We start from the raw sequence: 15776 nt of genomic DNA on the forward strand, positions 1-15776 counted from the left end.
TTGGGCTCTGTTTTCAGCAAGCTGCTGCTTGCCAGGAAATTCATGCTAGCTCATCTGCTGCATTCCACTTTGCACGTGCTGTGTGTCTGGTACAGTTTTGAGACAAAGAAACATGAAGTTTTATAATTTTCACTGAAGCCTTAAACTGTAGGTTTTAGCACAGGAGGAAGAGTGCAGACACATTAATGATGGTTGAGGTGGCTCTTGGTTAAGCTGTGATCACATTGTATTACCAGATGCTTAGACAGTGTGTTTTTGCAGTGGTTTGATTCTTTTTTTTTCCCCTTATAATTTCTGTGTCAACAAAGGACTACTTGAATAATACTATAAATTAAGTGTAAGTAATATACATTCATAGCTGAAGTCTTACTAGATATTACAGTAATTTCAAATTTAGTTTGATGTGCTTGTTTTTAACAGTGATGATTGTTGTGATAATGTTTTTCTTTATTTTGAAATATTGAATCATGCAGATGCATGTGGGGGTTGTCTTTGTTATGGTTGCAGCAAAAGAGAGACGGTCAGTGGATGAATGTTTGATGTCTTTGGATATCCTGAAACGGGAAGTTTCTGCCAGCTGCTGCTGGGAATTGTGTGAGGACAGACTGTAGCACTGAACTTGTAACTGGAGGAGTATGAATTAGACAAAACCCCAGCTTTAGAGTCTGGTTCTTTCTAAAACTTGGTAGTGCTTTCATTGACTTTTGCCTTAGGGAAATAGGAAAGCCTGGTGTGGTCATATCCATTCCTGTGGAGGAAGCCACGTGACTGTTGCTTTCACTCACACCGGTTGTTTCCATTCATGAAAAGTAGAAATTACTCAATAAACATAATATGATGGAGCTGTACAAAAAAAGCCAAAGGTGATTTTGATCCCTGTAAGTTTAGTGTTGAAGCTAATGGAAGAGCCTTTGAACGTTATTGTATATTTATATGGTCAAAAGAGTCTAACTTTGAAGTTGACTTTGGTTTGAGTAAAAGATTGGACCAGCTGGACCTCCAGAGGTCCTGCAATTGCACTAAGTTGTCCCATCACTGTGGCTGCTTGGTGCCTGGTTACCCAGCTCACCCTGAGTCCTGAGCTCCCAAGAGTCCTGCTGCAGTGCCCAGACACTGCTCTGGGCTGCCTTGCTGTTGTTTTTGTGTGTCCCAGCCTGCTACCTGCTCACTGCAGGATGTGGAACAGGAGAAGCTCGCTCAGGTCCCCAGTTTTGTCCACTTCTGCTGGCTTTAGCCCTACATTGACCAGAAACATAAGAACTAATGTTACATCTGTATTTTGTGTGCATATGTGTATTTGGGTGGGGAAAAGCCCTAACTAGAGGCTTGGAAGTCATGCAGTCCACTGAGACTTCAAGAGATTCAGTTGGAGGCTTAAGAGAAAACATGGTGTACGTCTCTAAACTCACTGACTTTATCTTTTATTTGCTGAATTTCTAAAATGTGTAGAGAAGTTAAGTCAGATATTTCATAATTTTAATTTAGTAAATAAATTATTTGTAGTAGTCATCAATAAAGTTCAGTCATCAATTTTTATCATTCCATTGTATTGCTTAAAGGTGTTTGTGTACTAATGTCAGCCTGTTAGAAACAACAAAGACAAAATTGTTTCTCTTTAAAAGACTGTAAACTAAAGTTTGGCAGCAAAAAAATAATCTTTGGCATGATTTAAGAGCTGTTTTTTGTTATAAAATCACAGACTTTCCCACTTACTTTAAATGTTTTTGAAAAATTGAGTTTGAGCCATTTGATGTCTAGGGTTTGAACACTTAAATCTCTTCTGTGCTTGTGTGTGTTCAAGATCTCTTTAAAATAATCTTTATCAATTGTCTCTGAAACCCTGAGCTATTGGATCTGATGAGATGCTATCTCAGTTTCCTCTGTTTCCCTTAAAAAGAATGTATTAAAACTCCCAGTTACAGCATCGAGTTGTGAAGCTTCATTTGCTTTTTAACTGATAAAAAGAAGAAAATTAAATGAAATCTTTTGAAGAGTTATCATTTGTTTTGCTTTGTTTTGTAGGTTTTTGTCAAGCAGGCAAAGATTTACGATTAGTATCTCTGTGCATGGAGCAAATTGATATCCCAGCAGGCTTCCTGTTAGTAGGAGCCAAATCTCCCAACCTTCCTGAGCACATTCTCGTCTGTGCTGTCGACAAGCGGTTTTTGCCAGATGATAATGGAAAAAATGCACTTTTAGGTAAGAGATTATTTTTTCTTTGTGCCATCATAATTCAGAGAAAAAAAGTCAGTTCAAAATTATTTGAAGTCATTGCAGCTAATAACCTTCTATTAGAAATATGTTGAGTAGAGGCTTGATTTCATTAAATTAAATCTGTAAATGAACCTGCCTTAAAAATCCATTTTAAAACAAGTCCCTGAGTCCACAATTAGCCACAATCCAATCTCAGTGATTTCTGTGTGGGCAGAAGTCAATTGCAGCCCTGGCATTCTAAATGTGAACTCTCCACATATGCTTTATCTCTACTGAAGCTTACAGCATTTTCATTTAAGAGGAAATATGAGCATGCAACTGTTGAAGATGAACTATCTCTTTTTCTGAGGATTAAGGGACCAGTTCTGCCCTTGGCTTCACCAGAAACATTGTTCTCAGTAGGAGCTCTGAGAGCAATTTGCTTTTCAAAATCCAATACATAGGGGAAAACCTCCACCAATTATGTCATAATCAGTTATATTTATGAGCTTTAAAATTTTAATACAAGAATGCTTCTTGGTGATTGAAGACAGACGTATGTGCACCTAGATTTCCTGCCTGGGTCACAACTGGTACATATTTAACAGGCTAGTAAAAATGATTTAATGTATTTTGACTACTTTTAGCCTGTTTTGAATTTACTCTCTCGTTTCTCCCTCTAGTCGTTGTGCTGCCTAGAGTATATTCAAAAAGACCTTTCAACAGGAAAGAAATTACAATGAAGGATAAATACCTTGATTTAACCACATTGCTCAAATTCTGGTCCAGACCATAAGGATTTTCTGTAACTATTGAAAACACCTTGATTTTGTACTTTAATGTTATTTCTCCCTTAAACCCATTTAATATGCTACTGCACATTGTAAACCTTTGGACCTAAGGCAGAAATCCCACTGGCCTGAGTTAGACAGGGGCTGTGGTGTGATGTGACCTTGCTGGGTATGGTTGGGAATGTGGGATCCTGGATACTCTGCTGTATACTGACAGGATTCAGAGGAGCTTCCTGCCTGCTAAGCAAGGGAAGTGTTAAGAGTTGGTCAGTAAGAACTATTTGATAGACAGGCAGATGGTGTTTAGTCTGATTAAGTGTAGTACTACTTGTCTTTGTTGGTAAGCCTTCCCCCCATCCCAGCTTTGTTTCCATCTCTCATCTCTGATATCATTTGATGATGAGCCTAGTGACTCACATCTCTGCTCTGGTACTTATGAGCAAAGAACTGACTCAGTAGCTCTGTGAGACTCTGATGACTCTTTCTGACAACTATGGAGGTGCATCAGTAGTTCCTGTGGCTTCCAAGGGAGAAGGGAAAGAATGATTCAGTCCCAGGAGAAACAGGATGAAGAAATCTGCTTCTTGGCATTCTCATCCAAGATGATAATGGGGCCCAGTAAGGCTAAAGACAATGGCCCAATTAATAAGAGTTTTGTGGAAAATGCATTTTATAAATAATTATTGATGTTTCAGAAAGACTATTTCTTCATTAAGGATTGAAAACAATTCAGAGATGAGTGAAATGGCAGTTAAGCCAGAGGAGTTTTAATTGTTCAGCATTAGCTAATAGAATGCTTACTCAGATAACAAAGATTTTAAGGCCTGTGCTTTTTATTATGAAATGTTAGAATGGTGCTGTCCATATGCAACATTCCCATTAACATAGCTGTCAATGGCACTGGAAATCAAGGGTGCTTATAATTCTTAGTCTGGACCCTGTACTCCAGGCCTCAACTTAAAATTTCATCCCTTTCTGTGAAACCATGCTGGAAACCTTGCGGAAAAGGAGTCTTCTACCTTTGTCCCTACATTTGTTACTTTCATGAGAGCTTGTAGGTTTCTTTAACTATTCTGAAGCAATCCAAACTTTTGCTAGGAAAATTTTGACATCAAGTGATTGCTTTTAAGACTTTAATAAGCTGTAGGTCCAGTTTACTTGGAAAGTGCTTTGTATAAGGAGTCTTAGAGAAAATTTATTAGGAGTTAATTTCAGCCACATGAAGTTGCTGCTGTGGATTAGCCAGTATTTTGAGAGAGAGATGCATGCAGTTTGGAACCAATGTTTTTTTTAATGTAGGCAAAATGGCTTTTTTTTTTTCCTTATCAAAATTTCCTAGCCTAGCATCATAGCTTTCCCCCTGCCTAGTAGTTAATCTTCTCTGCACTGTGTAGAGTGGAAAATTGGTGGTAGGATTTTGGCATAAGTTAGTATGCCATAAAAAGATGGAAGAGTTTCAGAAAAGCTAAGACTAAAATTCTACCTGTGTTTGACTGCTTCCTGACACACATGGGCTGTGCAGGGTGTCTAAAGAAGCTGACTGGCTGGAGGCCTCCTGTCCCTTTGAGCTGGGTGTGTAGGTAGGTTAAAATGGCCTTATTCCTAGCAGGTAGTACAAGGCATTTAATTTGTATGTGTATTTTCTGCTTCGTTCTTCCAGGATTTTCTGGGAATTGTATAGGCTGTGGAGAAAGAGGATTTCGGTACTTCACAGAGTTTTCCAATCATATCAACCTGAAATTAACCACTCAGCCAAAGAAGCAGAAGCACTTAAAGTACTACCTAGTAAGAAGCTCCCAAGGTGTACTGTCAAAAGGACCCCTTATTTGCTGGAAAGGTAATATAGGTGTCCATTCAATTAGGGTTTTTAAATGTTATTAATGTGATGTTGAATTAAAAAAATAAAAGTTGCTGTCAAAAATGTATATATTGAAAAAACAGCTGCTTCAAGGAAAAACTCTCACTGATTTCACTGAAGTCTGAATATTGCCAAAGAGGTTTATTTAGGTCTTAATAGTAACCATGCAATTGTAAATGCTCTTCTTCCATCTCCCTGTACTTTCAGTGGGAGCCCTAAATCTGCACATCTTGGATGTGCAGTCATCTTGGTAGAAGAAATAAGGTTACTCTGGTCTGATGATTCTTTTATGTGCCTGAAGCAAGGTGACTCACAGGCAGGGCTGCCACATTGGTTTTCCACTGATATTCATCTTAGCAGGTGCAATTCAATCTGTCTAATGCCTGAGGATAACTAGGATGCCATAAGATTAAGAAAGCTCAGGTCACTGATCTCAGGGTAAGAGGAGAAGATTTGCATACTCTTGCCATTTAACAGTGTTTTACACTTCTGCCTACCCTCTACCAGCTCAGCCTGTGCAATATTGTTATGTGCTAAGGAGATTACATTTGTGACCCCAGGGCAAGGTAGCCATGCGGTCTCTTATTTGAGTATGCAGGTTTTTGGAGCTAAAACCATGCAAAGGCTCAAGGAGAGAATGGTTTACCTACTTGCTGTCTACTAAGCTGGTTTCTATGTAGACTGCCTGTCTCTCAGCTCTGGTCTCACTCACTAAAGACGGAGTTTGATCTGGTCCCTATTGTTCCAAGAAGGTTGATGTGAGGAGAGGAGAAGCTCTGCAGGAGGACTGACACACATCTGAAGAGTCACATCCTCATGTGAATAGCAGCATGACACCAGAAAGAGATGGTTATCACCAAGCTGTATGAGTGATTATAGTTTCTATCAGTTAGTGTTTCAAAGGGATGCTGGCCTTCAGCTGCTTTTCTCTGTTACAAGTGTAATTAACTACTGCCTTAGAGTGGATGCGGTTTTTGAGCAACTGGTTTCACAAAAATGACACAAATATTTAATTTGGCCGTGAACGTCCAAATACAGAGAAAGGAAATCTTATTTTACTTTTGGAATCGTTTTTTTCTGAAGCCCCTCCCTGATGCTCATGCAGTTGGTATGTGTCCTGGTAAATGCAGTCAGGAGAAATGCACGTGTGGAAGAAGATGGTACTGGTTTCACTTTTGGTTATATGCTAATTGCAAGTGTTCTGACCACCCATGAAAGTTTAGAAAATCAACCAAGAGTCAACCTCATAGGCATTATTTTGATACATTCTACTCCTATTTTGCCAGTATCCATCTGGTAACCCTTCACCCTCGACTTACATTATAGGTCTAATTGGAAGAGAAATGCTTTTAAACACCCATTTCTCTTCAAACAAAACCTGATTAGATCTCAGTTTTTAAAATGGATTAATGTGTGATTTTCAAGGTGACTTTCTCCTCCCTCAGCTCCATTTTCATCCAGACAGACACTCACAGTGCGGAGATCTCCCTGAAAGTTTTGTGGAGGCATACTGAGAACCTGTGTTTCAGCACAATTTCTCCTTTGAAAGGGTGACATGTGATGGTTTGTATACAGGTTGTGCCACAGAAGTCATTGAGTGTTTCCTGGGACGTGTCCAATACATTCAAATCTCTTGGAAGCTGCTAACTGAGGGCTCTTGCCATTTTGCAGCATCTGGTCTGTATTTGCCTGGCTCTCTGAGTGGCCCCCAGGGAGGTTTTCATAACAAGAGGACAAAGTTGCCTATACTGCAAGAGCTGTATTTTCATTGAATGCTGCCATTTGCCGCTGTTTGTTGTACGTGCTGTGTGTATGCTCTTAACATTTTGTCACCTTTCGCCACCGTGTTGCTGAACTTTGCTACTGGAAGGCCTTGTTAATATGTACTGTAGCTGCTTCGTTTGCAGAATGTAGAAGCAGGCAATCATCTGCTGCTAGCCTCTCTGCTAAACCAAATTCTTCGGTGTCACCGTCCACGACCCCAGAGGGTGGATCAGCTAATGGATACAAATCAGGGTTCACTCAGACAGGTAGGAGCTAAAAGTGCTGTAAAGATAACCACTGGGGGTGGTAAGTTACCTCAGGTATTGGTTGGTTCAAGGATGCTGTAAACAACTGGGTATTTACCTCAAGCCATGTATAGATTACAGTGGGGAAGATGCCTTTCAAAATTTGCTTTGGGAAAGATTAAGATCCAGGTGGAGCTGAAGGTGAGCTTAGTCCTCATAACAATACTTGATGGAAAAGTATTAAAAGGCCTTTTGATTCGTTTATTTGAATCTGTGCCTCCCTGTGTTTGTTGCATTTTAATTTTTTGTGGATCTCAAAAAACTTGAATTACCCATTTATAGGCAGGTGTTTGCATAGTATATAAACTAGCTTAGTTGCCCTAAAAAGGAAAATACTCTCCTTTGGGGGTTAGGGGATCAGTTTGTATTTTATTTACTTGCTTATTTCTTTATTTGTTTAGATTTTGTGGCACACAAATGTGTACTTAGAATAGCATTTTCCCCATAGGCATACAGTGAGTTTGTATTATATGAGCTAACATAGCTATTCTAGAAAGCTATTAATGATACATTTTAACAAGGAGAAACTCTAAAAATCAAACAGATATTGACTGACAAAGAAGCAGCATCTTTATTTCATCTGTTTATTTGTTGTAAATGGCCAAGGGGCTTTTGCATGAGCTTTTTTACCCTCCTTATTGCTTTCATGCAACTTCATCTTCTGTTGTATGTTTTTGTGTCTGTTTGTGCTATTTCTTGAAAAATTAAAAGCAGGAGAAAACTTCCTGTTAATTGTTGTAATTAATTGAAATGTATGTCCTAGAACATATATTTCTTTAGAGTGTTATGAAATGCAGATATAAAATAAGATGTTCAAAATATTTTTTCCACTTACAAGGTATTTAAAAGCAGTAGCAAACAAAAGCTGGACATAGACATTCTTACTAAATTGTAATCACTGATTAGTATGTTCAGAGACACTTTGCTCAAGTGGTCAGCGCTGTCTCTCTGCTTAGGAAGCTATATGCTTAAAATTAAATGAGAGTGTTGTTTAAATGCATCTGCATTTCATTGCATGATCCCTTGGCTTCCACATCTGGCATGAGAACTGTGCAGATGCATGAGGACCTATTTATTTGAAACAACAAGTCATCTAATATTTACACAGCTTTGTTTTCTATTGTACCTGCCAGGTTAATAGGTACACCTTTTATATACTGCTTTCTCCTTATCACTCCTTGCGATTTTCAGTCTGCTTGGTGTTTCTGTGTCACTGTTTGTACTCTTAGGTCATGCTTGTCAAAACCTTTTCATCTCCTTCTGCTGTTATCTTCTAGAGAAGATAATGCCACATACATACACATGAATCCCCTGTGACCGTGAGAAGGGGGGAGAGCAGCTTTTTTTTTCAGTGGCATGAATTCTGGCATGTGTCACCTATGATGGAGGAGGTCTGACTTTTTCTCTTCTAGGCTCTGCATTGCTGTTTGTACTTCAGTTTGTTTCTCAATTGTTTTAAAACAAAAGTAATTATTAGCAGAGTAATTATCAGCAGGTTGTTTTCTTAAACTGTTTTCAGTTCATTGTCAACTTACACCCATTTTTTCCCTTTCAAGGTTGTGTAAATATTTCTGGTTTCTGCCCTTGTAAGTGAAGAGTTCAGCCCCCCAAGTTTTGTAAGATACCTGTAGGTAGACAATTATGGGCACACGGTATCAAAAGTTCAGTTTCAGGCAGACACGTGAGAAGGAAAACTTCAATTGAGGTGCTAAAAAGGTGTTAAGCAACTAAACCCAAGGTTTTACAACAGAAAGATGAAGAATTTCGATAACTGGGAGTACTACAAATCCTGCTTAGGTACTGGTGTGGCATTTAAATGTATACCAGACACATCCATATTCATAGGCAGAATTTCAAGAAAAGGTATTAAAACTAGAGAGAGCAAGAAAAGAAACCCCAAAGCTTCTGGACAGTTTACTTTGAGGAAAGCTTTAACACTGCATATTTGCTACATCATACTTAATGACACCAGTGTTTTTCTCCAAAGCCCCTGACCTGGTGGTCTATTTTGTTAGCCATTCAGTAAATTTCCTGTGAACATGGACAAGATTTTCTGATGGGGCAGCACCAGCAGAGGCTTCTGTGTTCATTCCCCATCTCAGTTACTGTGTCTGGCAAGGCAGCCTCTCCTCCCCACCCTCCTTCACCAAACGGTGTGTGGCCTGAGGGTGAATGTATTTGGCAGATCAAGTTGGTCTTTGTCTTCTGTTTTCTTTAGCTGGTTGTTTTACTAGGACATCTGTAGGTGAACTTAGCCTATTTTGCCTACCTGTTGCAAAGTACTTTCTGGACAGATGCTGAGTTTATATTCTTTGACTCCAGTTACAAGAATTGGATTTGTCAGTGTATCAGAATATGGATGTCAAATTTTTCTTGAAGTAAATTGAAAATATGAAATGCCTGATGTTAGTTAAAGTAGGGGTCTACACACTGAGAGGCTGACAGTCAGTTCTGATTTACAGTTTTATACTGAACAGGTATTAAAATTTGCTTGTTCTTCAGTTTCTCCTTCCATAAAATAAGATTTATTTTTTTCAGCCTTGGTAAAGTGATCTAAGGGCATTGCTAATTGTTAATTGACATGAAGAGTTTGGGCTTAAATGCCCTTAGTTTCTCACCCAACATTATAAACTTTTCAAAGCCTTATAGGCAGTAATGCTGTAAGGAGGTTACATTTTTAAGGCTTTTTTTTCCTGCCCTAAGTCAAACTCAGCTGTGTCTGATGGAGGTTCAGCAACTTACTCTTGAAAATCTCCAGTGATGGAGATTCCACAATCTCTTTAGGCAACTTACTCCCTTTCTTTTATTCCCTTTTCTTGCTGGGAGCAAGTCACATAGCAATTTGTCTTAGGTTTCTTACCCAAAATGTGGGATAATTGTGTTTATTTGCATATCCCACAAGGCTATTTTGAGGAGCAATGAGATAGCCCTTTCTGCATTTAAAAGATTTTGTGTGTGCATGTGAATTCAAAATATTGTGGAAGAGAGCAGTCATGAGTATAAGATTGTGCAGAAATGCCCAGTTAAATGTTTGTTATAACTCCTAAAAGATATCGATACATGGTAATTTCTTAGGAGTCTAAAAAGGTTGAGATAAATGTGGCTGTTCATGTGTATATAATAAAAATGATATATGTACACATATATCCTTTTTAATCATTAATTACACAACTTCTATTTTCAGATTCTTCAGTATTCAGCCCAGCAAAGTCATCTTCTGCTGTTAACTTAAGTGGAACTCAAGACCCATCTCGGAACAAGAACATTGTGAAACCTCTGGCTCTGTCAGTACAGCTCGTAGGAAAGGCATTTGCTGCAGGTATGGCTTTGCTTTCCCAAGTAGCTGAAAGCCAAGGGAATTACTAGTCTTACAGCCAAAAAAAGGAGACTGTCATCTTTTTGGTGGAAAAGGGAAAGGAAATCATTCACTAGCATTTTCTAGAACTTTCATAATCGTGCAGTCTTTGGCACAGAAATTTTTACAGCTATTGCTGTCCTCAAGATTGAACCACACCTTGGCTTTCAGATTTGGCATTCTGGTAAGAGAGCATGTGATATCCCTCTGTGCACTTCCTAAGGTATGTAAGAGAGCATAAATGTCACCTCTTTATATCACACTCATTCTTGCCTTGGGAATTGAGAGCTCTGTATAGTTCTGCATTTTTAACAGTTATAGTTCTTCAATATATACTTAGTGGAATTCAGTCTCATTTAAAGGAGTTTTAATATGTCTGTGGTTTTAGTTACTTATTTCTGTATTGTGTGTTCAATAAAGTAGCACCCTCAGCTGTGGCATCTAAAATCCCTCACTGGCACTCTGTTGTGATATTCTGATTGTTTTTTACTTTAGCTGGTTAGTCCTTTAAGCAATGAAAAAAAATCACAGCTATTACAGGGCAGTATGCTTGAATAAGAAAATATATCAATTTATTTGCTTTATATATGTACATGAGCATTAAATTGTATAGATGATGTATTACATCTGCCATTTAGTACAATATATATTGTTATGGTATGTAATATTGTTATGCTGTATCTAATGAATCATGAACAGTTCTGTGTGTAAGATACCCTTTTTCCTCCTCTGTATTTGTCTAAGAAAATTATTTTGCACTGAAATTGCTTCCCACCATTTCAAGCACTTCTGGAACTGACCCACGTCCACCATATGTGCACATAGAAAATTGCTGACTCAGGATACGAATGGAGAGCTTACAGTGGGCAAGTGAGCTAATTGGTGCCTTGTAATTGGCAACCTGACAATCTTGTGCCTGAATACATTTGGTTGTCTGTAGCTGGAGAGTTCCACGTTGCATTGTTTTAAGCCAAATACCCACATCTTTAACACTTCTGTTGCAGCTGACATCAACAAGCTGCTGCACAATCTCCTGCTGTTGCTCCTGGAATATGTTCCTGGCAACTAAATCCTTGTGGAGCTGGCAGATAATGGCAAGGAGCTGTAGTCCCCTCTGGGCTCTATGTCTGCTCTATGCAGTTTATGCCAATTTCTTTCCTTCTACAAAAACTGGGTTCTGAAAAAAAATAAGAAGGAGCTCAGATGAGTGAGGATAACTTCTTGTGATCCTCGCGTGTTGTAGCTTGGATATAGCAGGTCTTGAAGGGTGTCAGGCTTGCTGGGTCTGGGGGATCCTCTTAGGCAGAGGTAGCAAAATTAAACATGGTTTGCCTCAGTAATGCTTAGACCATGTATACTTTACTGCACACTGCCCTGTCTTCCCTGCTCACTCTCCTTTGCTACGGCTTCAGATCGGAGGCCTGTCTGTATTACTGTGTATGGCATGTGGATGACTGGGGGGAAAATATATGGATGCACCAAATTAGCTTAGAAATATTTACAAACTCAATGCATGATGCGCATTTTTTTAAATTTTCAGTGTCTTAAAAAATGTGTCACAAGCTTCCCAATAATTTTTTTTGTGTATAATTTTCTATTTTATTTTGGTTTGGAATTTTTTTCCCACCTGTTCTCCTCACAGTGAAATCTGGACACTGTTTCAGCCTTAGGATTTTTCTGCCTCTGCGCAAGTGTTTCTCTGCTAAGTACACTTCATGCTTTCCCTGGAGTATGTTTCTTTCAGTCATGCATCTTACCCTGTTCTTTTGTGTCTGTGTGTGGCTGTATTTTTTCTTTGTTTTCAAGATTGTCTCAAGCCACACACTCTGTATTTTGTTATACTCAGCTCCTCTTTCGCTGCGTGCCACTGATGTTGCTAATGGAAATGCTAATGGAGGAAGAAACAACGTGTTGAGTTCTACAGTCTCTCGGCCAATGCCTCACTCAACATCTCCAAGTCCTGGCTGTGCAGCTGGAGACCAAGGTAAAGAAAACCTCTTGGTTTTTTTTTATTTTAAGCTGCATTGGATGTTGAGCCTGAAATTTGTGGGTTTGTTCTTCTTCACATCATCGCTGTTCCTACATTTAGTCTTTACAGATTCACTTGCTTTTTGGCATGACCATTAACGATAATGCTGGACTTTTTAACACAGGTAACAGTATTTTTCACATCATAGTCTGGCTTTCATGTAAATCTAGGTATGATCTTCTGGTGCTCTGTGATGTGATACCAGCTCAACACCAGTGTGAAATGGGAATGTGGGCTGGAATCTGATCATTTGGGTTTTAGAATTAGTTTTTTGCTTTCCTTCCAGCATCAATGTCCAGTTCTGGACCACCAAAGAAACGTCACCGTGGATGGTCTCCTGGGTCCCCAGTCCCTCCTCCTGGTTTAGCAGTACCTGTTCCTACAATTCGGCCTTCAACAAGAACAGGTAAAATGAATAATACTGAGTTGTCATTTGTGAAAACCTCTGTTCAGTCGGACCTGTGCTGCATCTCTGAAGTGTTGCACAACAAACATAGCTGAGCTTGTTGAAGTAGTTAAGGACACCGTGGAGGGTTTTTCAGATGCTCCAGAAAAGCATGCATGATTATTTCGTCCTTCTTGCTGGAATCTGAGATGGGTCACAGGTAAAGTAAAACTGCTGGGGGAGAGAGAGGAAAGAAAGGTACAATTATTATTATTAAAAGACCAAAGCGAAAAAAATGATAAGTTCCTCCACTCTAACTCAGTTGTTCCTAAATTATGCAGGTATATGCATATATGAATATATTTAAAGGATTTTCATTAGCCTTCACCTTGATTGTTGTGTCTCAGTCTGGTGTGGCATTCTCCAGAAACTGGGCATTCTGTTTCTGCACAGGAAAAAGAGCTTTATGTAATTTTGGCCTAACAAAGAACACTGATGTCTACTAGGTCATTTTCAGTTAAAAGCACAAAGTGAGACCACATGTCTATTATGCATGGAGGCACATATAACATCATGATGTGAAATAGAATTAATTATGGGTACTCACCAATATCCATGTAGGTATCTTTTTATACAGAACTGTTAATAAAACTGTTCACTGTTTGAGTACTTTTCAGTTGTGAGGTTCAGCATGCTTTGTAAAGAGGAATAAGCAGTTACTTATTCTTGTCTATAGAGTGAGAGAATAAACACACAGGGAATGAAAATAACCATTTGTGAACATACACAATGTATTTTTAAGTCTGCTTTGGAGGGCTTAGTTTTGAGATACTTTGGAATTAATTTGCAGAAGTACTCATCATAGGAAGAAGAGTTACATGGTAGTGCAGGCCTGCCTACCCAGACACCTCAAATAGCAGCTTTTGTAGGTTTCTACCCTTAGAAATCTGTAAAAGGTACATGATACAAGGCAATCTCCCCCTTTTTGTTGAGTTTGTCTCCACTAATCTGCTACCTCTGCTTTGTACTCCATTTCCCATGAGTCTTCAGTAGTATTTTTTTCTGTTGTATAAACAGTTTCCCCTGGTAAAACATATGCATTCATTCATCATGCCTTTGATGCTTTGATGGCATTGTTTGAAAAATAGGTTGCAAACCACCAAATGAAGCCTGAGAAACTTGCGAGGCAGGCCTTACTCTGAAACCTGATTGCAGATTACAAAACTCTTGTGCTTTGTTTCTTGTTACTTCTGAAAGCTGCTTCTGCTCTTTCATGCGTAAAGCCTAATTTTGTATCCTTGCACAACTATCTAAGGCCAACTTTGAGATTTTGGCCTGTTTTTACTTTTTGTATTTACATATATTCTAGGTCAGAAGTCAGAGCAGTCTCTTGCCTTGCATTGAGAGGCAGTATTGAGAAGTGGCCTCTGTCTTAGCGGTTCCCTTTTGGCTTAGTACTTGGCTTTGTTTAAAGATGCATATTCAAACCTGTTTTCCTCTCTCATTCTCACCAACAATGCAGTGGTCAGAAAAAGTTTTATTTCAGGAGGATACAGGCTCTTAATTTAAATTTAAATTACTTAAAACTATAGCAGGAAATGCAGGGACCTTTTGAATTTTATTACAGTTAGTGATCTGCAGTAATTTTTTTTTATTTGTTCATATGGCCAAATCACAGTATGAGCCTTTTAGTAATGGAAGTTTCTCTTTTCTTTATTTTATAGAGCCTCTTTTGTCAGTCCCAGTTCCTCAATCCATGTTAACTGGAATTTTACAGCCTCAACCCATCCCAGCAGGGGAGACTGTAATAGTTCCTGAAAACCTGCTGAATAACTCTGGAGTCAGACCAGTGATTCTGATAGGTAAGTCTTACACTGTGAAACCAAATGCTGTGATTTGCTGCTGTACTAATACACATTCCCTAGGAGAAAAGGGTTTTTAATTTCTTTTTGTTGGTTCCGACATTCAGTACAGTTCGAAGTCTGTTTGTTACAGATAGTTTCCTTTAGCTGCTCAGCATTTAAAATTGAGAGTCAGACGATTTCTGGAGAACCTGATTTGCAAACAGGTCATAGCGAGGTCAAATTCATCCAGAATCTCTGGCCAAATCAAAGTTTTATACAAATAAGATTTTTGCAGAATCCAAGAATAGGAATATTTCCATGTAATGAAAATAGCTTTGGTATAAACAACTTATAAACCAAGAAAATATTTCCTGCAGCATTTGTAGTTCAGATCTTGAAACCCTGAGATTTTACATGAGAACCAGAAAACTGATGTGAACTGACTAAACAGAAGTAAATCATACTAACCTTTTGTCATTTATAGCCCATACTTTTTGTAAGCAATTGAGATAATAGATCAGGCTTCAGACTCTTAAAATCCTGTAGCTGTATAAAGTACATTGTTAACCCTCAGAAAGACATTGCTTTTACATTAAAAGTGTGACTTGTAATGTGAATATTCCTTTCAACCTAAGCTAGCTGGGCACACTGTGTCAAAAAAGAGGGGTCAGCTGGTGCTGCCAAAACTTCTATGAGTGGTTTTTTAATTTTTTTATTTTTTTAACTCTAAATTTCTTCTAGGTCCAGCATAGTGCATATGGTTGTATTAAGTAGCTTCAGTGTTAACGGAGCAGGCTTATCAATACAGTTTGTGGAATAATTTACCATTCTGAAGAAACAGAGAGTTCTCCAAGTCCTCACTGCACAGATAATTCTAATACACACAATTCCCCAAGAATTAACAAGGCCATCTACACTAGTAAATCTGTCAAGGATAGGGTTACACTTCTGGTTTGTTTTGCTTAGTATTTTCTGGAAGCCGATTGTAATGTGGTGCTCTAATCGTTTTCAGAGAAACACTTCCTTATTAAAGATGAGGGTGCCTACAGTCATCAGCTTAAGTGCAAATTGAATGCAGCCCTTAGGCTCTTGGAGATCTGCCAGTAAGTCATCAGTTAGGCTAAATGTTAGTGGCCCTGAGAAACAGTGTCCTATTAATAGCACAGAACCAGATGTACCCAAATGGATGGATTTGGCAAAATCTCTGTGGAAATTTTTTTCTCTTAGAATGAAAAACATTCTTGAGGGAAAG

The 15776-nt window shown here is 38.6% G+C and overlaps 1 protein-coding gene across 1 annotated transcript in view; it reads left to right on the forward strand.

The window, feature by feature from the left end:
• Positions 1-15776, forward strand: part of GREB1L (growth regulation by estrogen in breast cancer-like) — a 62885-nt gene that overhangs the window by 6371 nt on the left and 40738 nt on the right. The window contains exons 3-9 of the mRNA XM_009070922.1: positions 2023-2199; positions 4645-4821; positions 6750-6872; positions 10096-10230; positions 12113-12250; positions 12582-12701; positions 14405-14542. Of these exons, the coding sequence (XP_009069170.1) occupies positions 2023-2199; positions 4645-4821; positions 6750-6872; positions 10096-10230; positions 12113-12250; positions 12582-12701; positions 14405-14542 (1008 nt within the window). The remainder of the gene's footprint in view (positions 1-2022; positions 2200-4644; positions 4822-6749; positions 6873-10095; positions 10231-12112; positions 12251-12581; positions 12702-14404; positions 14543-15776) is intronic.

This window comes from Acanthisitta chloris, unplaced genomic scaffold, assembly GCF_000695815.1.
Source record: "Acanthisitta chloris isolate BGI_N310 unplaced genomic scaffold, ASM69581v1 scaffold3080, whole genome shotgun sequence".
Taxonomy (NCBI): Eukaryota; Metazoa; Chordata; class Aves; order Passeriformes; family Acanthisittidae; genus Acanthisitta; species Acanthisitta chloris.